The sequence below is a fragment of the Xenopus tropicalis genome, chromosome 9 (assembly GCF_000004195.4).
Source record: "Xenopus tropicalis strain Nigerian chromosome 9, UCB_Xtro_10.0, whole genome shotgun sequence".
Lineage (NCBI taxonomy): Eukaryota > Metazoa > Chordata > Amphibia > Anura > Pipidae > Xenopus > Xenopus tropicalis.
Genome location: NC_030685.2, coordinates 59,549,628 through 59,574,517, shown reverse-complemented (window position 1 = coordinate 59,574,517; position 24,890 = coordinate 59,549,628). Strand labels below are relative to the sequence as shown.

Sequence of the window (24,890 nt, the reverse complement as noted above, 5' to 3'; positions counted from 1 at the left end):
AGGAATCAACACTTGTGAATTCCAAAAAACCTTGCTGTCTCCACATTACTCACTGCAAAGTAATAAGGAGGAATAAAACCAATGCATTCTGCGCAGGGGCTAGAGAGACAGTACAGAGACTTCATTGCAACATAGAACCCCAACACACATGGGCGTCCGCAGAAAATTTTCCAAGGGGGGGCAAGTAAGCTAGCATCATCCAGCAACAGACAAATTATATATATATACAGCTAATGTGACACTTAGTGGATTCGCTGCTGGCGTAAAAAGTTAACCTCCCAACTACCTCTTGCCGTTCCCACTGACTCCCAGGGATACTGTACAAAAGTGCGGGTGGGGGTGCTTTTTTTTTTTTTTTACCCTAAAATGTTTAGTATGTAAAAGTATTCATATGCGCACTTCTGTTAGGGGATCTGCAAACATTTGTGTTTGTGATCAGTTGGCTTAAAGGGGTAGATCGCATTCGAATTCACTTTTATTTTTAATGGTTTTTCAGTTATTTAGCTTTTTGTTCAGCAGCTCTCCATTTGGTATTTCAGCAGTTATCTGGTTGCTAGGGTCTTATTTACCCTAGCAACCAGGTATTGGTTTAAACAAGAGATGGGAATATGAATAGTTAAGGGGACTACTTGGAAAAATAAGTAATACAAAATTATAATAATAATAAAATTGTAGCCTCACAGAGCAATATTTTTTGGCCCCCATTTGAAATCTGTATAGAGGCAGAAGAGAAAGGCAAATTATTCAAAAAAATTAATTAGGAAGACCAATTGCAAAGTTGCTAGGAATAGGCCATTTTATAACATACTAAAGGTTAACTTAAAAGTGAACCACCCCTTTAGATGTGTTAATGTGAGTTTTATAGCAAGAAAGGCAGTGGGTACTGACTCCCCATTATATACAGTGAGACGCAGTCCGTATTTACAAACCCAGCACATTATATACAGTGAGACGCAGTCCGTATTTACAAAACCAGCACATTATATGCAGTGAAACACAGTGGGTACTGATGGCAGATATTCAGGCCCTGGCACTATAACACTGGCACTGATACACAACATTGGCCCCACTGTAACTTACTATAAATGAACAAAACAATGACAAAAATAAAAAAAAATAGTAAGTGCAAAAAACAACAACAAATATATAAACACACAATGAGCTTTTTCAGAGGGAAAGAGTTAACTTACCCTCCATCTGTTAGGGTAGGGGATAGATTATAAATTATTATAGATGTCAGGTCAGGCAAAAAACAATTTAATGCCAGCTAGTGATTCTTTAGAACTGTATAGTGCCTGGGTATAGTGCCCGGGTATGGCACCCGGGTATGGCACCCGGGTATGGCACCCGGGTATAGTACCCGTGTATAGTTAGCGTGTATAGTACCCGAGTATGGTGCCCGGGTATGGTACCCGGGTATAGTTAACGTGTATAGTACCCGGGTATGGTACCCGGGTATGGTGCCCGGGTATGGTGCCCGGGTATGGCGCCCGGGTATAGTACCTGTGGGATGAAAACTGCAGCAAAAGTTGAGAGTTGGTTCTTAGGTAAAGTTACAGCTGCAGATTCTTCTTTTCAGTCTTCATTTCTGTTTCCAGTTTGCAAAATCTCCCGATCCCTGTATGCATCTGTGCTCTGATTGGTCAATTTTACTGTCTGTCAAGGAAGCTGTGCTCTGATCGGAGAATCCACAAGAAGAAAGATCCAATCGGAGCACAGCAAAACGGGCTTGAGGGGACAGTGCAGAAACGGAGTAAGGTTTTTTTTTTGCTACTTTTCCAGGGGGGGGGCAAGTGCCCCCTCTTGCCCCCTTCTGTGGACGCCCATGCCAACACATGATGCCAATTACAGTAAGCTCATTTATAACCAGCACCCTCATTCCTCTCTGGGAGATCACCATAAATGTTGTAATATATACTGCTTAATCTACAGAGAAAGTCTAGTGGCATTCTATAGAATCCATATTCAAGGCAGGTACAACACCAGGCTCTAAAGCTGAGATCAAGACATCAATTATATCAGCCACTGTACTCTATAAGCCAGATTTACAATGCAGTGAAAAAGCAGCTTCGCTGTAGAAAAAAATGGCATAAAATCAGCGTGATTTTTACGCATTTTTTCTTCCACCGGAACTTAAGTGACAGCGTAAAATCTGGTGTTTGGAAATTGAACTTCTCCATTTATTTTACGCAGCTTTTTCACAAAATTTAATTTTACACAGCATCATAAATAGGCTCCTAAAGTACCCTGCTGAATAGGGTTTTTACACTGAAATACAAGTCGTGGACTAGTTTAAAGTTATCTCCCTATAAAGGCTGCCATATTTCATAACTGACCACCTACAGCTTGCAAAGACCTAAAATGTCAGCCAATACCAAAAGGACATAAGGCTAATTTACTCTACTGGCATCTTGTCAATTGATTTCCAACTGCAGGGAGGCTGGTTAGGTTCACAATTGGACTGGCCTAGTATACCAGGGGTCTCCAGGGTCTACTGGGCCCCATAAAACAACATTACCTATCAGTATTCAATCATTTCCCTCAGAGATGTAGCACTGACTACACTGAATTGCTGTGAGAAAGGCACTGGATATAAGTTTTCTGGTGATCCCTTGGAGGCCCATTCCAACACTGGATAGAATGTGGTCATCCAGCCTGAGTCAATGGCAGCTTAGGCGAGACAAACTGCAAGTCAAGTCAGTAACCCTTTCATAGATACTAAGAAAAGGCAGAAAACAATACTCTTTGAACATAATTTACACTCTTGTACTTGTGCCAACATCAACCTACTATAATAGAAACTAGTGCTCATTTTTAGGTACTAGCAGTGGCAGAATTTATGATACCAATAGAGAATGGCACAGATGCTTTTATGCCAGTCTGACATTAGACTAAGATAAAGCACATGATAGACTAAGATAAAACACATGAAAACCTCTCCTCAACATGGTATTGTAATATCTCTCAGTTAGTGCTTAACTAAGTCAGTTCTCTGTCATACAGAATTGAGATACTGAGAGTTAAAACAGAGTATTTACAGTATTGAAAAATACAGTATACACTTGCAAAAAGGTAATTCTGCACATAGAATGATTTTATAAGAAAATCTTAAGCCATAAAGGACTCCCAAGAGAAATACAATGTAACCTGCTTCCAGACCATATATCCCCATGGGCAGTGTTATAAGCAGCAGGTGCCTTACAGCTGAGACCAGTGAAATACAATGAAATACTGCGGTAGAGACCAAAGACACCAATATTACACAATGCTAAGGTAACAGGGTAAGAGGCAACATTTAATCCCATTAGGGCTAGTAAAGGCCACAGAAATTGTGTGTCATACACACATACCAAACTAGCGCATGGTCCTAGGTTTGCCCTATCGCCATTATTGGCAATTCACTTTAATCACAAAATTGCAGCTAAATCACAAGCTGTGAGACTCTAACACAAATGGAAAGGATCTAGTTTCTTGCCTGCTTTCTAAGCTTCGGTTCTGGCAGGAACGTTCCATGCATAATTCAGGTGTGAAAACCAAGCCAGCTTTGATTTCTTCAGAGAGCTCCAAAGCACAGTATAGCCTTCTATAAATTATATGTGCTTATACACTATATGGGGTATGTGTCAACTCCAGCAGCCTCTGGTGCTGCCATACAGTGATAAGGTTGCCATGCTATCTCTCCTTCCAGATGCAAGCTCATGTCCTCCCAAGCAACTCCCACCTCGAAGGGAATTTATCAGGCCTTTCAAACCCAAAACAACCTAAAAAACAAAAAACAGATGCAGCCATCCCACGCACACTAACCACACTAAATCCATATTAAACAGATTTTTTTTTTACTCAGTAACCCTTGTTTGTTAAATTATTGTAAGACCCCTTTGTTGTCATGTAAGACCCCTTTGTATCATTTAATCATCCTAACAGAAGTTCATTAGTAAGTGTAAAGTAGAATTTATTTGAATACTAGGCAACTATTGTTTATACCACTACAGACTTGTGAGGATTTATTATAAAACAATAGGAAACAGAATTTTACTTGGGTAACAGAAAAGCTACAGTGGCATAAAGATAATACAGCACTGGCAGGATTTTAAGGATATAATTTGCAGAATTTAATGTAAATTAACGCTCTGTTATAAGAAATAAATAAAACTGTTTAAAAAAAAAAAGACATAAGAACAGTAACTATAAAAGGCAACAGATCAAGCAGACAGACCTGCACAGGAAATATTGATGACCACTGTTTGCTTGCTTTAGACACATAACTATATACACAATATTATGTTTTTCAAGAGGGAACATTATTCTCTCATTGGGACAGGAAGAGGCAGCTTCACACCCCTCACATTACAATCCTCCGCAGCATTATTCCGACGCCATTCCCACATCCTGCGCATCACACAGCCAGCACTCACCACAATAAGCAGTTTATATGCAGAACTCTCCCATGGAACAGCTGCATGCACGGAATGAACTAGAACAAACATAAGTGCAATTCCTTAAGCAAAGTAAAACAGTTTTTTACATAGTAACAAATGTTTAAGCACCAAACTCACTTTTCAGAAGCATTACCTCTTGTAGCTTACTTTGCCTTGTCTGATGGAAAGGTTGCCACACAAGTCTTATGGTCAGACTGCAGGTCACCAAGCCAGACAGATATTTATCAGTCAGATTTTGCCAGCAGCTTGTTCAACATAGGGCCAGCATAAGCGGATCTAAACAGAAGCACGGGCCTCTGTCCCATACCTTGTCCACCAATGCTTTAGTCATTCAGTTATTCTGACCAACATTGGAACCAGGCAAAATTCGCAGGTGTTTCAATTTCCAAAACCAACTGAACACTAATTCTGATACAAAAGCCAACACAAACATGCAAGGTAAATATGCATTCCCATTAACAAACAAAAAAGGCAATTCTCTCTCAAGGTCAAAGCTGTCAAATCAATCAGTTCACTTTACTGTACACTCACAGTATTAAGAGTTTAGTGACTGACCACTGCTCCTTAAGGTGCCCTAACTTCAATTTTTCACTGCAGACTTTAATTCGAGATGGGTTATTTATTTTGGATGAAACATACAGGCAGATGGTTTCAGCGTACCTAGGCTTGCAAGGAGACCCATAAAATGCATGGACATCATTCACCTTTATGTTAACTCTTATTATAGCAACTTCGCAAATCAAATGATTTGCCTTCTACTTCTACACCTCTCCAGCCTGACAGCCAAAAATTATTGCTCTATGAGCTACAATTTTATTATTATTGTTGTTACATTTTATTAGTTATCTTTTTATCTGTCCTTCTCCTATTCATATTTTATTCTTTCATTAACAATACTGCCTGGTTGCTAAGGTAAGCAAATTCCTAGCAATTGGACGACTAGCTAAATAACTGAAAAACCATAAAAAATAAAAAAAATTAAGACCAACTGCAAATTGTCTCAGATGACCAGAGATCGTTACATCATACTGAAAGTTAATTTAAAGGTGAACAACCCTTAAGACAATTTCCTAGTAATTATATCAAGTAAAGAGGGTATGACAGTATGCTACTGTCAGGCTGTTTCAAAACAAATCTGCAACAGGCTGGAAATCTGTAGAACTCGGATCAAACTGCAGGGTAGGTTGTCAAAGCCCCTTCTACGGTCACAGACACAAAGTAGAGTAGAAGGGGAAAAGTAATTTGCTGATACAGCTGCTAAAAGCCACGTCTGCAATGTTCTAATTGTCCTGCTAATCACTGTATTTCAAAATCATTTTGCTTTTAGCTAGCAGAACCTTGTAATCCAACTGAGCAGTTAAAACAGACACATACTGGAATTTATTTCAGACAGATTTATGGCTTATCATATAGTAATTCTATCACAGACATTTCAGAAGGACAGATAATAAAGAGAGAACATTCCTGAAATGCAAATATCCCCCCATATGTCACATTATAAAAAGTCCCATGCACATGAATCTGTCTCTATCGTCCCTTGAAGGATTTCAGTTACCTAAACCTGCAGGTGCTGCTTTTTGTAGCCTCTGGGAGATTCTCAAACTGCTATAAAGCTGCACATGTGGTTTCATAAATCTGATTGTCATTTACCAACACATGGGAATGCCCCAGAAGTGCTATTGGCGTAACAGAATTTGTGGCTTGTATCAAACTTTAAGGCCTGGTTGATATGAGATTCTTACTTGCAATTCTGATGAGGTCTAATTGGACATTTCTTTTTAAAGGGGTTGTTCCCCTTTAGGTTAACCAGTACGTCACAGAACGGCTAATTCTAAGCAACTTTTTAATTAGTCTTTATTTATTTTTAATTATTTGCAGCCTTCAGCCTCCTTCAAACCCTGAGATGAGGGTCACTGACCCTGACAGTCAAAAAAAACTGTTGCTATGTGAGGCTACAGTTTTAATTTCTCTTTATTTATTTTCAAACATAGAAATACATCTGTTCACCAAGCACTGAAGTCAAGTTTTAAAGTTATGGCTTACCTATTGTAATATGGGCATGGGGAAAGTCAGTATAGGGTATCGCAAACGAAAAAGAATAAAGGGTATCTGGTACGGTCATTTTGTGTTCTAGATAGGTCAATGTCTGTTATAGAGATTGGCAATATATATTCGATGGCAAACATATTTCAGAGTGTTTATCAATTTGATCCATTAATAAAGCTGTTAAGTACAATAAGTGTTTATTTTCTCTACTATCCCACTATCTCTACTAAGTTGTGAAGGAGTGAGGCTACAATTTTATTGTTACTGTTACTTGTTATTATGTAACTTTCTATTTAGGTCATCTCCTGCTCATATTCCAGTCTCTCATTCAAATCAATGCCTGGTTGCTAGGGTAATTTGGACCCTAGCAACCACTTAGCCTCTGAAATTCCCAACTGGAGAACTGCTTGATAAAAAACTAAATAATTAAAAAACCACAAATAGTAAAAATAAAGACTAAGTGCAAATTGCCTCTGACTATTCCTTTCTATCAACCTTATACTGAAAGTTAAAGGAACAAACCCTTCAATACACTGCAGAAGATGTTGCTAGATCTTCCCAGCAGTTTTTTACAGAGAGACATAATACTGCATTCCAACTGGTCTTTCTATTTATTATCCTTTATCTCTAGAGCACTAACATGTTTACCCAGCGCATTACAGAGATTGTTCATCATTCACACATATCCCTTCCCCTACCCCTCTTTCTATGGAGGCAATGGAACAATAAATAATACATGCACCTGCCATTAACAGTGTAATTTCAGCAGTGATGTTTTCTAATGGGCGAGGCTCAGGTGTTGGCTGTAAGGCCTCTGTGAGAAATGCCGCTCTAAGGCAATAAGATCGTTAGAATAGTCTTTGGCCAATATGTACAACTGAATATTAATGTACAGTGAAAATACCACAAAAAAATTAGCCAGGCCATGCTTCCCTTTTATCACCTTTCTGCTGTGCACTTTTTTGGGTCATCTATGTTCTGGAATTACCTGTGTCACAATAGGACGGAAGACACAGGAGGTCATTTACCAAAGCAAATACAGTGTTTAAAGTGCAATTTTTAAAGCAAATCACCATGTCTTCACCCCTAATTCCAGGCTAACTGTGGACACACCGTGTTGTGTCCATCAAAATTGAGTACAATGCATAAAATCAAACACAATTACGCTTGAATTGTAAATGTAAATCAGGTGCCACTGGCATCTAGCATTTTCTGATTGGGGGTTGCGCCACTTCTTGAGTACGAGTTTAAACAGACATTTAAATTGGATTGACTGGGTGCAAGTCTATTGGGCTTATTCACGCTGCTTGCTATGGGAACTCTGAAGCTACCACCAGGTCCAGGGTGGAAGCAGCTGCTGGGTTCACCAGTGTCAGTAGGCACAGTTGTGCATTAGAAGAGGCAAGATGGCAGCTTTGGCAACCATTTGGACACAAGTACCTTTAAAAATTGCATCCACTTTAGAGCACTTGCAATTGCAGATGTGTTTAGAAATGATGCCTTTGGACTTTCACAGGCAAAAAGTGGTTTTACAATAGTGTGCCACCCACATTCCAAGCACCTGTTGCTTGGAATGTATATCCAAAGATGGCACAAGTGAATGCCACCAGCCTTGGCAATTCTAGAGTTCAAATAAATGGCTCAATTTATGTAACATAAACGAACCTGTAAGATCTACAGTCTAATTTTGACCTCTAGATATTTCTGCAGTAATGTTAGCAGGCACTGCTGGATTGCTTGCCTTGGCAAAAGCACTGTCTGCAAATATTTATACTTGTATTAATACCTGCCATGCAGTGATCTGTGCAAGAATGCTGTAATCCATTGTGAATGATAAACTTATGAAAAGGACATATTTCCCTGAAACACAAGGACATTCGACCACATGTTGTATATCCCCCCAGGTGTTTTTAAACTAGAGCTTTAAAAAAAAAAAAAAAAACACCACACAGATGCGTGTGAATAAAAGGACAAGAATTCCCTAGAGTATAAAGGAGTTGTACAGAGCCCAGTATTTATAAGAGCTTAAGCAGGGCCTCATACCGTCTATGGTTGTTAGAAGAATTGGGCTTAGCACAAGGGAATACCAGTGCTGGCACAGCTCCATGGTCTCTTGCTGTAGAGGCTTTGTAAAGCATGGAGTATTCCATTACCCTCCGATTGTCAAAAGCTCTGCATATGCAGTATATACACACATATATATATACTTAGATACATTCCCTAGATTACAGCAGACCATGTCCCTGGCCTATCTACTAGGCAATATCTCCCTGTGCATTTTGTAACATAGCTACATAACAATAGAGACTAATGAAAGACTGAATCTACATGAGGAATTATTAACACCTTATTAGCATCTAGGGAAAGCAAAGTTAACGAGAGATTTTCTCCAACTTGGTCTATAGAGACCTTTTTCCTCCCTTTGTCGGGACAAACATAACACAGTCACTAAGCCTTCTAAGAAGTCAGGTTTCATATTTACTCAGCCAAACGAATGTGCTAGTTATTCTTTCCTTTTCTGGCTGCGTACACAAGAGGCTACTGAGTGTAAGTGTGCGATTCACTGCCAGTTCATTCAGTGTCATTTATAACAGTGTATCAGAAATCCCAGCTTGTGCCACCCTAGTTGTTCAACTACCATTCCCATTGTCCTTGGCAGATGAGAAACGTGTGGTAAATATCTCAGAACTTCACACCTTCCCCCATCACTGGGATGTGCTGTTGCTAGGCTCTATGTGTCCTCATCTTACCCTTATTTAAAGCTGCAGCCATGGCACACAATATCTGGGGAGGCTAGAAGGAGAATCACTTGCCGTGCAACCATTTTTGCTTTATTTAATGACATTAAATTTATTTCATGAAAAAGCAGAAGAGACTCTTTGTGAATAAGCTCAGTATTCATTTAATCAGGTCTAGCACGGTAACACAGTGACAGGCAGCCAGTAGGCTGTCACGTCTAATGAAACATCTAATGAGACACACTACAGAAGAATATACTCTGACGCACTCTTCATTCTCTTGGCGCCCCATTTTTCTGACAATTAAAGTCAAAATTTACTTTAAATTCAAATGTATCATAGTAATTAAAAAATAATATACTGTTGCCCTGCACTGGTAACACTGGTGTGTTTGCCTCAAAAGACTACTGTAGTTTTTATAAATACCGTGCTGTGTAGTCATGGGGGCAGCCATTTAAGATGAAAAAATGAGAAAAAGGAACAGGTTACATAGCAGATTACAGATAAGCTATGCAGACAATGGTATTTTGTTATGTAACCTGTGCCTTTTTTCATTTTTTCAGCTTAAATTTTACATTTTCGCCGGTGGGATGGCATTTCGGGGAAATTAGTCGCCCGAGACACAGGAGATTTGTCGCGGGTGACTAATCTCCCCGTGTGCCAGAGCCCTTACTCCCTTTTTCCAGCTTGAACACAGCAGGGTGTTTTATAAGCTATAGCAGTGTTTCTAAAGCAAACACGTACAGTAACTTTTACCAGCCCAAGGCAACAGTACATTATATTTTAATTGCTTTGATATATTTTAATTTTTTTGGCGTTACAGTTCCTTTAAAGTTGCTGAACACAGAATCATTAGCCTGCCATAGGCCAGGAGAACAAATTTAGTGAGAGCACCATGGCCTCGGCATTAGCATCCCCCTCTCTCAATGAACAAGCTACACGTCACCTGAGAAAATGTCACAATGTACGTAAATGCCCAAATTTGGACAGCCAGTGACTCTGTTACTATGACAGACTTGTGCGGATGAACAATGGCAGCAAAATGCAGACTGCAGCATCAGATCAGCTAGCGATACCGTCTCCTCAGAAAGAGGAACACATAATCAGTAGTAAATTCCATTACCCAGGTGTCTCAAATAATTCCTGTTCTGGAATCTACCACAGACAGAACCTTTATTAAAGGGGAACTACACACTTTCCTCAGAGAGAGAGAGAGAGAGAGAATTTGGAAACATTTGGAGACACATTCCACTTGCAGTAACATGCTTTATTTCTGCATAGCTATAAAGCGGAGTACAAATGAGAATGTGCTTCCCTGGATGCCATTATTCTGTACATATAGGAGGGCTATTTCAGTCTATATTTAGTAATGCATAAAGTCTCATTTTATTGTGTGTAAAATAAACAGTTTGCCCAACGGCTTGAGATTACATATTCAAACTAGCAATTTCCTGCTTGTCATGAACTAACAGTCACAAAGATGTGGGGTTTGCCATCTTTAGAGGAGGCGGTCACCATAACAGTCTTTTTTGGGGCCCCATGATACATAAAAAGTAGGGTCCTGCAACCAGAAATGGCATTAATCTAAGGCAGTGGTTCTCAACCTGTGGGTCGCTACCCCTTTGGGGGTCGAACAACCCTTTCACAGGGGTCGCCTAAGACCATCGGAAAACACATATTTCCAATGGTCTTAGGAATAATTTCATGGTTGGGGGTCACCACAACATGAGGAACTGTATTAAAGGGTCCCGGCATTAGGAAGGTTGAGAACCGCTGATCTAAGGTATAAACAGCCTGGACACTTAGTATTACAAGGGTATCCTTGGGCAGAGAGAAGACTGACATAGGAACAAAGGCCAAGTTATACTATGTATAAATAAATTATTTCAGAATATACATCAGGGATCTTCATGTTGAAGCTATCATCTACTGCTGAACTAAAAATCCAAGCAATCCATTTACAGCCAAAGGCTTGCAGGAGGGAAGGTGCATTTTAGACATCACTTATTTATATAATGTTTAGTTCCCCTTCAGATAAGGGCCCATATTTCCTGCACAAGTCAAGATCTTCTTCCATAATGCCAGACTTTCCTGCAGCTCTTTAACTTCTGGTGAACAACAGCTTCAGGGGCAACAGTTTCCAGGACAATGTAACAGCTAAGGGTGTCAGTTGCATTTCTGTAGAACAGCGTTTTTCAACCACTGTTCCGCGGCACACTAGTGTGCTGTAGGCAGGGCCGCAATTTTTACTTTAAAAAAAAAATCCGGGCCCTGTCATTGGTTGCGTCCCGTGTGTAAGGGTGACGTCAGTATGCACGGGGCGCAACGTTATAAAAGGGCCTGTGTGCGGTCGCGTGTAGGCAGAAGTGCAGAGGCGGCGCGCGTCAGGGGAAGATGCTGCTGAAGCCGCCGAAGAGTAAAATGCTGCTGGGCACCAATGTATTAGGGGGGGCCACGGGGCACACTGACTTATGGGGGCACTGCTGCTGGGCACCAATGTACTAGGGGGGCTGGCTCTTGGCACCAATGTACTGGGGGGCACTGCTGCTGGGCACCAATGTACTAGGGGGGCACTGCTCTTGGCACCAATGTACTAGGGGGGCACTGCTGCTGGGCACCAATGTACTAGGGGGGCACTGCTCTTGGCACCAATGTACTAGGGGGGCACTGCTGCTGGGCACCAATGTACTAGGGGGGCACTGCTCTTGGCACCAATTTACTAGGGGGGCACTGCTGCTGGGCACCAGTGTACTAGGGGGGCACTGCTCTTGGCACCAATGTACTAGGGGGGCACTGCTGCTGGGCACCAATGTACTAGGGGGGCACTGCTCTTGGCACCAATGTACTAGGGGGGCACTGCTGCTGGGCACCAGTGTACTAGGGGGGCACTGCTGCTGGGCACAGAGTTAAATTTTTTAACATTTTCTAATGGTGGTGTGCCTCGTGATTTTTTTCATGAAACAAGTGTGCCTTTGCCCAAAAAAGGTTGAAAAACACTGCTGTAGAAGCTAAGGCTGATGCCACACACAGCGTAAGGTGTATATTTTCAGCCTGTGTATTTCAGTTCAATCAGCTTTATTTTGAACAATTATATGAAAAATTATTTCTTTAGACCCCATTGGCTTATTCACAGGTCACCCACAAAGGCTAGACTCCGCCATTTACTCAAGTAGCCACTCAATGCACTGCAGGAATCCATGTCAACGATAGTGTTAATCAAACAATCTGTATTCATCTTAAGTGAGTAAATGGTGAACTGAGGTTGGCAGCAAACCTCATTGCTGGCAGGTGGTTTCTGGGAGTTTTAGTTCTTCAACCAATCATTACACCAAGAAGGTGCTTGGGCCACTTGCAAATGGACTGTACACCTTAGATATCATCTCTGAAGTGCAAATTAGCAGATCTCACATCTATTCCCTTCTAATTTGTACTATAAAATATACAAAGTGGGCTTATAGAGAGGAGCACAATAAGATACTTGAAATAAATGTTTCCATAATTTGTTAGCGTGGGCATCCAGCCAATGAGCTCAGAACTGCACAGTCGCTCTGCAATTCTTTGCATTGTCAATGGATTCTTGGAATTACAATGAAAAAATAAATATTTATATATATATATATATATATATATATATATATATATTTATTATCTCTTCATACAATTTAGCTCTACAGAACATATTGGCAATATAGATAAATTACCAGCTTAAAGGGGTTGTTCACCTTTCAATTCACTTTTAATATGGTGTAGAGAGTGATATTATAAAACAGTTTGCAACTGAAGAATCAACAATTTGCAAAACAAAATCTTTATTTTTTATTGCTTGTAGTTTTTAAATTATTTAGCAGTTCAACAGATTAGAAGTTTAGCAGCTGATTGCTAGGGTCCAAGTTAACCTAGCAACCAGGCAGTGATTTAAAAGCAAAATGGGAATATGAATAGAGAAGGGCCTACATAGATAGTTAAAAAGTATAACAAAATAACAAGAAAAAATTGTAGCCTCACAGAGCAATAATTTTTTTGGCAGCAGGGCATCAGTGATCCCTCCATTTGAAAGCTGAAAACAGTCAGAAGATGAACGCAAATAATAAAAAAAAAAATTAAAAGATCAAGTCCAGTGAAAAAGTTGCTAAGACCAGGCCCTTCAATTATATACTAAATGTTAACCTGAAGACAAACCAGCCCTTGTTCAATGTTAGCCAGGGCACTACATGCAAGAAGTTTGTATGTTCTCAAAGCATTTACATGGGTTTCTGGCTCCTGATAAAATAAACTATACTGTGTGTAATAGGGGGTCTTAGACTGTAAGCGCCACTGGGACAAAGGCTGATGTGAATTACATATAATATCTGTAAAGTCAAGTGGAACATGTCGATAAATAATAAAGAAAGGATAACAATAACAAAGTACAAGTCACACATTTTCAGATTTCATTTAATGCAGCAGTCCTGGAAACTGTGACTGCACCTGTCATAAGTTTGTAACTGTTTGCACCTCTGCTGCTACTACTGCCTGTTCCAGGAAAAACAAACCTACGTTTCACACTAAGGTGTGGACTCTAGTATATTTATTCCAGCGATCCCTTGTTTGCAATAGAAATTGCAAGAAAACACTTGCTAGGGGATATCCCCTGGACGCCAGCAATGCCATTCCATTTGCCCAGCCTTGATGACACTGCAGCTGTCTCTTACAGGGACATGCCTGTGTAGGAAGCAGCTATCCTGTTCAAGCAACTAGTTGATAGAGTAAACCAGGCTCCTTAATCTTACTAATTGTATGGTTTGACTAAAAGCTTTTAATGGTCCTCATAAAAAACACACAGCTCCGCTAGTTTCACTGTGAGCAGGGGGGCCATGGATCAGTGTAATGAGCTTCTCTGTGTTGTTCCGGGCTGACAAAAGATTAGACAAACAACAAGCTAAGCATTAGAAATACATTCTGTTTCGGGATTTAATTGTAAATATGTCTATGCTTCTATTAAACAAGACTATGGGATAATATTGTGCCTAACTCATTTCACCCAGGATCTGCATCTCTTGTAGATATGTTTGCATCTGCAGCTATGTCCTACAATGGCTATACATTAGCAGACAGTCAACATCAGACAAAACAAATAGCTAACCAATCAGACTGGCGACTGTGTCTATGGGGTCATCTGCAGACCAAACTACACAAGCCGCTATGATCTGATGTAAACCAGTGAAGTATTTGCTGTTCAACAATGAAACAAATGGACTGGATACAATTGGGTTACTAAGAAAACATGTTTTTGACCCCCCCCCCCCCAATCTATGCAATTAAGCCCATCAAGACAGATAACAAGTTGCTTACTGGGTAGCATAATACACAGCCAGGCTCCTGCACTTGTGTTTGACCTATGAGGGAAAAAGAAAGTAATACAATCCTAGGTAAAGTCATTAGCTGTTCTAAAACGTGCAAATTTTAGAAGCCAGCTAGTAACATTTACTGGTCCACGGTTTGAAACCAACTGTTTAAAACCAAAAATTAAATTGGTTGCTATGGGTTACTGCACCTGATGCAAACTTTGCACAGTTACTAATATTAAGGTGGCCGTACACACACCAATATTATTGTTTGCGATATTCAATGCCTGTATGGTGGGAGACAAGGCGATATTGGCAAATGCCTTGGACATCGGTCGCCTCACCCACTGGACAGGATGGAAAATGGTCGTGGGAAAGGTCATCATTGTAACATGTATGGCCACCTTTAGACTCCAGCTATTCAACAGCAACATGAGGTAGCCTTTAAATAAGATTGCAATGTACCAACATTTCTCAACTACCACAGCATTCCCCCACAGAACAGCCCTGAAATAAACACATTCTATACTAATACAACAACTGCATCCAACAGAAGTGGAATCAATCTCTTCCACAGCCAATGAAGGAATAAATGAGAAGTCACACATACTGCCCTGTGCAAACTGCCACTAATGTTTCATGCAGAAATCCTGGCACTTTATTCCATATGATACTGTCATATTAGCCATTTGGCAAGGAATTCAGTCCTTGTGCCAATTTTGCCCTCCCCATTGTGCACAGATTACACAAAAAAAGCCAGCCATTCATCCTCCAATTGCCATAGTTATCAACTATCCAACACCTCAGGATGAGAATGTGGGAGATAGGTCTATTCTGTTCAGTTCTGAAGATCTATAAATAAGTTTCTACGTGTTACTTTGTGTGTGGAAGCCGCTGAGTCAGGCTTTTCATGGCCGGCCATCTGTGCATAAACCCTGACGGGCTCTGGCCTCTTTACATGGCTAGGTAAAGGATGAAGGCAGGGCGATAGCTAACCAGATCCTCTCTAACTGCCCAAACAAGGTGCTGGATCCCAGCTGTGAGCACCTTCTACTGTACATTATGTAAAGCCATTTGTCCCAGGAGCAAGGGCAAATTAGCGTAAACTTTAGTAGGCTAGATATGAATACAGTCAAATCCTATTTTACGCTTCTGCATTTAACACTGGTTTTTAATAGCCTCCTCCAAATCGAATCCATTCCAATGGGAACATTTTTTGAATCTTACACCATCATTTTGTCCCACTTGCCTGAAAAAGAACTGTTTGCTCCCTCTGGATGTCCCATATTTATGATTTATTTTAGTAAATTACACTTTAGGACTGATTTACTAACACAAGTGCAGCTGCAAAGCATTACATTGATGCTAACCACAAAGGTACTTGTGTCTTTACAGGCTGCTTAACAACTTGTTGTTGCATTGCAACATCTGTCCCACTCCATCTGCATTATCAGCATGGATCTGGCAGTAATTCGGGGTTCCGTTAATGGCTTGCATCCATTGCCACAACTGACTAGTGGCTAATGAATTAATTGATCCGGGGCCCAAGAAGTAATGGCATGAACACACAAATGCAATAAGAAAAATATAGCTGAAATTCTGGAAAAATGCAAGACGATTTGTGCTTAAACTTTGCACTGTGTTTAGAATGAGCCCTATAAAATTTTATTTGAAAAATTTCCAACTGGTCACAATGCCCTGTTACGGATTTCCACTATTTTCCAGTCTCTCTTGTGAATTCTAACTGCACTTTGGGTTTGGTGTCCTCTTCTATGAATCATAGTGGGGGCCTTCTATCCTATGTGCACTTCCAGTGACCACTATGGTTTGGGTCCTTGCAAATTATACCATACAACTGTGTATTTGCAGATGAAATTGTAACTGTGAGATAAAATCTGTATATAAATCAAAAAGGGCCAACTGTCGATGTCATTTTCAAATTAAAGAGGCCATTCTGAGATAGGCTACATGTTTGTATTCCTCTTGCAATAAAATATCAGGAAAAGGTGATGTACTGTGCTAGCAAGTCAAAATGTTTACAGGGTAACCCTTTTGAAATAAAAAATAACAAAAGTGGTATAAAGGTGATAATCATAGATAATCAAGATAATCATAGCAAGCTTTTAGAACATTTTGTAATCATCTTGAAAAAGGAACTAAAATGTTCTGAAAGCTTGCTATGATTATCTTAGCTAGCCAATAAAGGTATCACCTTTAGGGCTCTGGCACACGGGGAGATTAGTCGCCCGCGACAAATCTCCCTTGTCACGGGCGACTAATCTCCCCAAACTACCATCCCACCGGCGAACATGTAAGTCGCCGGTGGGATGGTACACGCTGCGCAGGCGATTTTGGCAAATCGCGCCGCCGCGTGTGCCATCCCACCGGCGACTTCCATGTTCGCCGGTGGGATGGCAACTGATGGCAACTCGGGGAGATTAGTCGCCCGCGAACAGGGAGATTTGTCGTGGGCGTGCCTTATACCACTTTTGTTATTTTTTTATTTCAAAAGGGTTACCCTGTAAATAAAATATCATTCAGTTCTGTCCTCTGTTTTAATATACACCTGCTGCCCTCGAGCTGTTTTTGATTTGTCCCCGTAACAGTTTATATAGAGACACTCTGAACTTTAGTTAGTAGATTTCCACTTAAGAACAATGAGGAATTCACAAAGAGGCCATCACACTGAGGATGATCAGTATGGTTAATGGCAGCCAGGGAAGAGACTCTAAAATTGACCGTGTTTGTCTTGTTAGTGGCCAGTTAGAACCTACAATATATCATTCAAAAACTTAATATTTTATATCTGTACTGCCAAAGGTTCAGAACGTTACTGGACAAATAAAGGAATTTAAAAACAAAATGGACAAATAAAATGCTTTCTTGTTCAATAAAGGCCCAGGACTGACTGACTGAATCAGCAAAGATAAAGTGGCAGCCATCCAGCAATTGTGACTACTCCCAGCATTCTGAGCCAGTCATCACAGCGCCCATGATATAATGCTAAAGATCCACAGATATTAAAATTAGAGCTGTGGTGTGGGTATTGGGAAGCTAATTTTTTAATTCCCCAAGGCATTTAAAAGGCCCTTCCATAATAACAGGTTATATTGTCAGGCCAGGGCTGTGACAGATGCTCCCTGGATCCACACTGACACATTACAAGGGGAGGAATGGGGAGAGGGGCACTCTCAGAAACACAACAGCTGACCAAATAATTCCCCGGCCAGGAATATCCCCTCCAAAAAGATCATCCGAAGGCAGGGAGACTATAAACTATTGACCGCGGTCTGCTTATACCTTCTGTTCCCTTTCTCCCCAGTCCTCTCTCGATTGTAAGCCCTGCCGGGCAATTTTTCTCAGATCAGTTTATGGGCATGAATTTAAAAATGTATCTTGAAGAGCTTTGCTGAAATCTGCGTAAGCAGGAGGGTATTCTCCTCATCACTTTAGCTACATTCTCATTTGACATGGATGGAAATCTTTGCAGCCCTGTGTTATGTACATTTCATAAACATCTGTAATCAGGGGATAGGTTTTTTGTTTAACATTGATACATACTATGTAGCTACATTTAAACAGTGCAGTCTGCAGCACAGATAAAAACAAATCACTTACTATCCATATAGGAATATGGTTTAAAAGACATTTCCCATTAAGAAAAAAAAGCATTATGCAAGTGTATGTGAAAGTAAATGTAGCCATATATTAGGTAAATATATATTCCCATTTTATAAATTGAGTAGTGTTTTTTTATATAAACAGTACACTTTCCAATGCAATTTATTATGACTGGTAATATAACGAGTAATAGCTCTAAAAAGCTTTCCAACTTCTTTTCCATTTCTGAACATGTGATTCTAGTACAAGTCCTCAAAATTTCAGTGCTTCTTCTGGCAGCAGTAAGTGCTGAGGTTTAAGGTACCACCTGCTTGGCAAGGTTCTTTACGGACATTAACCATAATTGTTAGAACCCTGCAGTGTACTCATGGGTCACGCAAATATAGCGCAAAAACACTTGTATTTCATAGCAATAACTGTCTGACAGGTGAGTGCATTGGTAGGGTCATAAATCATAAACCAAACCATACCAAAAGGACAGAGGTATCTCAGTGCTCCATAGTCTCTGAGCTCTTCTCTCCTAACACATTTTGCGCCACTGGACGCTTCATCAGAGGTTGTAAAACGTGGAGTAAATTTAAGGGAAATTCCCAGCAGCATGCTTAAAACCCGCTTAACTTGGACCACATGCCTTTGTTATTGGTAAAGCTCATAGGCTTTGTCCAACTTCTAGCATGTGCTAGGCCAATTAGCTCACAAACAACATATCTGTGCACAGGATTATATCATAATGATGACGTAATACCCCAACAGTATGGAGGGCCATGGTATTGTGGGCTTTCAGCTGGACAGATCTGAACGACATGACATGGCTAAATATTTACAGGTGTTTGGGTGACTTTAGGCCTCATTTAGAACACCATCCAATAGAAAAAAATCACCATCTAAACAGAGAGCTGTCAGCGTGTGCACTGTAGGGCCACTAGCCCAGGCGCCACGGACTCAAATCAAAACACAGCAATAACATTTCCAACATCCTGATAATGTTTCCACAAACACGATTAATGGAAATAGAAAAGGAATGGGCAAATAACGCAACTGTGACAAAAATATTCTGAAATAACAGATTACAGAAGTGAATTTGCATGTGATAATGTAGCTTCCTACAGCCTGCTTAAGGCCAAAGGCAAAATAAGATTTATCTCATAAAATATAAAACACTGAATTTTAGAAGAATTAACTTCTCTGTAATAAAGCAACAGTAACAGATATCTGCTTCCCCTGTTTCTGGTTAATGTCTACTAAACCTACTAACATTGGCCTGGAATAAAAGGGCGGCAAACCTAAAGTAAAGGGGCCCCTCCAACTATAGAGAAGCCAAGAATCTTTATCTGCTCAAACCAGATACCTACAATATCCAGCAGCCGGTTGCACTGCTAGAAATATGCCAGTCTCTGCTCACGTGAACATGACTTAGATGTCATATAGAGCAGGGACTGACTTGCAGGTGCATCACATACCTTTCGGTAAAGTCTTTGTATAGGAGCAATCTAAAGTAAACAAGACTTACAATTCTCATTATGTTCTCTGGCAGTGTGGGAAACCAAATGGTTCTTAGATCACCGGTTTGCAATAACACATGAAGATACCGACAAGACAAGCAAGGATTCTGTTTTATACATAGACAGTTCTGTCTATCACAAAGGCACAGAAGTGAGGACACAAAAGTGTCCAACAAGCCCCTGCGAGCATTTGCGTGTGACCCACTATTATTTCTGACCTATGGCACACAGGATTAGAGATCAATACACAAAGATTTCTATAAGTGCTCTTGGGCAATGATCTGAAGGTTTTTATATTTCTGTCATCTATAAAAAATTCGGACAGATTTAAAATATTCTACCTGCGCCACAGACCTAGTAGATAATATTAATAGTAGATAATAGTAATAATAATAATAATAGTAGATAAGCATGTGATATGAGGAATTTTTGTAATTCCTGATACAAAACAATAATCATTCCCCTTAGCTAAAAAACACATGAAAATAAAAATAACATTGTCTACTAAGCGTCTAGCCCCCTTGCTTTAAGCTGTTACATGCAGCACACTCCAGTGTTCACTGGCCATTCCTGTCAGGGCATACACATGAGGCCATAGGGGCTGAATCGGCATTTTCTCTTTTACTTTTTTACTGCCAGCGGGGAAACCGACATGCATGACAGTAGACTTATGGTTGGATTAATTGCAAAACACTGTCTCTGAGCCCCCCAGAAGGGCCCTTTTGGTGGAAAGAGACAAAAATACAAAGAATATATTTTACTGCATTACAGTTGTTAGATATCTTCGGAATGTACCTTAGAGGTGTCCAACCTGAAACCATGATGGTTTTGATCAGTCTACTACAAGCTCCTAAGTGAAAGTAAATATGCAATTTGTTGTTATGGGTAACCAGACTGGTGCAATTTAACATCTGTGTTAGTAAATTAGCCCCACCGGCTAAATCACATTTGCTTCAAGCCTAACAAACAAGTCTCCAGAAAACCATTTGCAGACAAATTAAAAACAAATCTAGAAATGCACAAACCACAGCTTGGGACAGAAATAATGGCAAGCATATACAAAATCTTAGGGCTATGTCACAGGTGCCATTTCCTCTAGCAGAGAGAATGCCAATATGACCAGCAACGGCCCTGTGTGTGCAGTAACTGACATACGTTGTAAATAGCAATTGCTTGTCACTGTGCAAAAGGGGAGGATTTCTGACAGAAGATAAATACTCAAGCGTTTTCTGGTTGAATTGCAAATGCAATTCATGTTACTACTAGGGATGCAACGAATCCACTATTTTGGGATTCGGTTGATCCGTAAAATTCTTGGTTGATTTTAAGGATTTTGTTACGGCCTGTTCAGGCATGTGGATTCGGCAAAATTTGAATCCTGCTGAAAAAAGCCAAATCCCCAAAAGAATCCTGGATTTGGTGCATCCCTGGTTACTACTCACATGGGTCACAACATGTGACATTACACTTAAAGGAACAGTAACACCAAAAAATGAAAGTGTTTTAAAGTAATTAAAATATAATGTACAATTGCCCTGCGCTGGTAAAACTGGTAAGTTTGCATATATGGTTTATATAAATAAGCTGCTGTGTCAACACGGGGGCAGCCATTGAAGCTGGGAAAAAGGAGAATATAATGGGGTTTTATCTGTTATCTGCTAAGTAACCTGTGCCTTTTCTCCTGTAGATGGCTGCCCCCATGGCTACACAGAAGCTTTGTTTATATAAACTATAGTAGTCTTTCTAAGGAAAACACACCAGTTGTACCAGTACAGGGCAGCATTACATTATATAGTAATTACTTTTATACTCTTTCATTTTTTGGTGTTACTGTCCCTTTAATATTGTTACTAACCATTCGGGTAATGGCACACGGGTCACTTTTGGGTCCTCTAAGATTTGCTTTTTCATGCAGTAACATATTAAATTAACATCCAAATAGCGAAGAACTGGACTTATATTAAAAACAAACACACACATCCAAATACAATGTATTCATTTGCTAAGATAAAATAGATACCCAGCCTCTTAAACGTGGTTATACCTTACATTTTGAATTAATAACTGTGCACAATATAAGCACAGCAATAGAATAGTGATATGTGTGCGCCAAGTGTCATAATAATGTCTTTTGTGTACTAGTTATCCATGAACTTCTGTATTTCTATCTATAGATGTGGGCTTTGTTACATGGGTAACTGATTCAGTGTGAGGCACAATATACTTCCATAAAATATATAAACATTTTTTGGGTGCTCAGCAACACTCCAGTAATAATTTAAGCAGAGATCTACAAAGAGGAACCAAACTGATATGATATGGATCAGTGCTGTCCAATTTAATACATGTACTGGAAAAAATTATTTCTTATACAGTGGGGGGTTACATTAAATTAAAAAGGTGATGTCATAAAGTACAGTTTATGGATCCTTGAAGTAGATTGGGTACTGTAGAAATCCTTTGGAAAGTCACATCTGGCCCACAAGCCTCCATTTGGACAGCATTCACCTGCTTCTGTGAATATTAGTTACAAAATACACACTAGAGTGCTTTCTGTTTGAAAGTGCCCCATGTGCTCATTGACAGGAGGGTGCCATTCATATTAGTCAATACACACAGGGTAGAATTGGACAGGGAACAGTAACATTTCGAATATCTGTACCAGCCTGCTCTAAATAATGTGAATTGCACTGCAGATGTTTATGCAGATGAAAGTTTGCTCCTTTTAATGGAACTGCTCTGGTAAAGATGAGATGACAAGGATGCATTTAGGATGGTTCCATGGGACACTAACAGAAATCACCAGTACCACACATCAGTCTAGTCAAAGTATTGGGGCAAGTATAGTGTAGTATGGTAACTAGAGAGATCATTATGATTATGAAAGAGATTCAGTGTGTGCGGCCAATGCCATTTGTAAAATACTGGGCTGGCTTAAATGGCAGTCATAGGATGACAAGCTGTGTCAACCTTGCAAGTTAACACAGCAGTAAGTGCAGTTTGGACATCAAGGGTGCAGGTTGGACATCCCACTTCCAACTGTTGTCTATTGTACAAAAGAAAGCCTTCCAATCTCAGCTGATTGTTAGCAGCATAGACAGAAGAGATCAACAGATGGGGCAACTGTGGCTCTTCCCCATCCTTCTGCCCCTGAAAAATAAGAATTAGTATTGCTAGGAAAAGCACATGGGCACAAGTGTCCTTCTTGTTCACAGGCTTCTTCTTCTGGATAAAGGGCAAGCTTACACACAAAATAAATATCTGCTATGCATTTCAGGGTAGCAACAACACAAAATGGACATGGGTACCTGCAATTGTGTCCCTTTTTATGGAGACTGATTGCAGTGGGTTATGAAATACCATTATGGGTATTAGCCTTACAATATGGGGGAAAAATCACTCAGATTATGTGAAGTAGCAATTGCCGCAGCTTATGCCATCTGAATGCCCACTATTGCTGGCTCACAGATATGCCAGCCACTGCAGTTTGGCAACATAATTGGAAAATATCTCAGTGGCTCAATTAACAAAGCTGTGTTCTAAAGGCTTGGCTCTTACCTTCTATGGCTATGACATGTTCTCGGATCTGGTTCTGCAGGGCAGGTTCATCCAAACGCTCCAGAAGCTCATATATGGAGTAGATATTAGGGTGCACCGATTCAAAACGTTGGATCTCTGCACGGATGGCCGCAGAGTTGGCCAGCTGCTGCTGGTAATTCATCCTTCCAGATTGGGGGAGCCTTACATGTCAGGCCAGGAGGTTGCAGTTATATATAGGTGGGGGTTATATACAGTGAGATAGTGTTGATACAGGCCTATATATATATATATATATATATATATATATATATATATATATATAGATACTGGGCAAGTAAAGTAGTAATATGGGGTAGGAAAGATATTGTCCTTATGGGACAGAAAGGCCCAGGTGTAGTTTAGGAAACAGTAGGTTAAATACTAACTGGTACTTTGCAAGGTTCATTCAGAATTATGTCCAGAAAAGTAGTGATCAGAGAATGGATACAGAGTAGGATGATGAAACAAATGTGAGGTTACAGAAGCCTGCCCCAATGTTTAAAAGAAAAGAGGATCCCAGTTACAGAAGCAGAGTGTAATATATTGGGTGATAGCAGAAGATCAATAAGCAGCTAAAAGGATGCAAAGGAATAGAACTGCTCAGAGCTTTGGTGTCATATACATTACAAGACAAACAAGACACGGGGCAAGTGGAGGCACAATGACTGAATGAAGTACCAAAGTGACAATACAGGAGAGTGGGCACAACTACTGGCTAGAGAGATAGGGGGAAGGGATGGTGCATGTGTTAGCAGGAGGCTGGCAGATCTGAATAAGGATGGAGTGTGTTGGAGATGAGATCTGATGGAGGGCACTGGTCTGAATGGGACAGGGGGCTGCACCCAAGGGAGTGATCTGGGCAATATCAGCAGGGCTGCAGAGAGAGAGGAGTGATCTGGTGCAGGGCAGGCTCTAAGGAAGGGTGGCTGTACAAGGAATGTGATGAGATGGGGGCACAGAGGACAGATGGATGAGGGGCAGGAGGGCACTCACAAGGAGGGAGCTGATGGGGGGTTGCACCCAGAGGAATAATGTGTGTCAGGGTACAGAGCTTATCCTGGGAGAGGAGTTACATGGGTAGTGGGATGGGATTCAGGCTGGGCAGGGGGAGGCTGGGAGGACACTGCCGGCAGGAAGAATCAGTCCCGGTCACTAGCCCTCAGTTTCATGCTGCCCACCGCGCTTTTCCTTCGGTCTCCCCTGCCCGACACACGTTCCGCAACCTCTGCCCGGGTTCCAGCTTTCTCCCCCGCAGGCTCCCGCTTCCTATTCCAAGCAAGACGCTCTCCAGATCCTGCTGTGTTTTCCTCTCTTCCTCCGTGAGTCTCTTCCCCTCTCTCCTCCTCCTCCAGCCTCTCCTTCCTGTCTCCTCCCCTTCCCTCCTACAGTAACTGCTGCTGCTGCACTAGGAGCCTTCAACCTGCGCCTTCCCAGCTGGGTGACTTGCACCTCCCAGCATCCCTGTGTTGCTGTGGCTTCTGGGAGCTGTAGTTTCTCTAGAGCTGCAGGGCCGCAGCGCAGAGTGAGGAGCAAGAGAGGGGGGTCCTAGCAATACAGTAATTAGGAGGGTTACATGAAAGTATAGCCAGTGTTATAAAGTGTGCCATTTTACACGGACACAGAATGCTGGCACTGCTGCTG

General features: G+C 40.8%; 1 protein-coding gene across 3 annotated transcripts in view; it reads right to left on the bottom strand.

Moving 5' to 3' along the window:
* The window catches only part of agap1 (ArfGAP with GTPase domain, ankyrin repeat and PH domain 1), a 242,127-nt gene extending 217,506 nt beyond the window's left edge, over window positions 1-24,621 (bottom strand). The window contains exon 1 of one of the 3 annotated variants that reach the window (XM_004917871.4): window positions 23,229-24,621. In XM_004917871.4, the coding sequence (XP_004917928.1) occupies window positions 23,229-23,391 (163 nt within the window). In that variant the 5' untranslated portion in view covers window positions 23,392-24,621. The remainder of the gene's footprint in view (window positions 1-23,228) is intronic. The other 2 variants (XM_004917872.4, XM_002931998.5) reach the window with 2 other exon arrangements.
* Window positions 24,622-24,890: the final 269 nt, after the last annotated feature.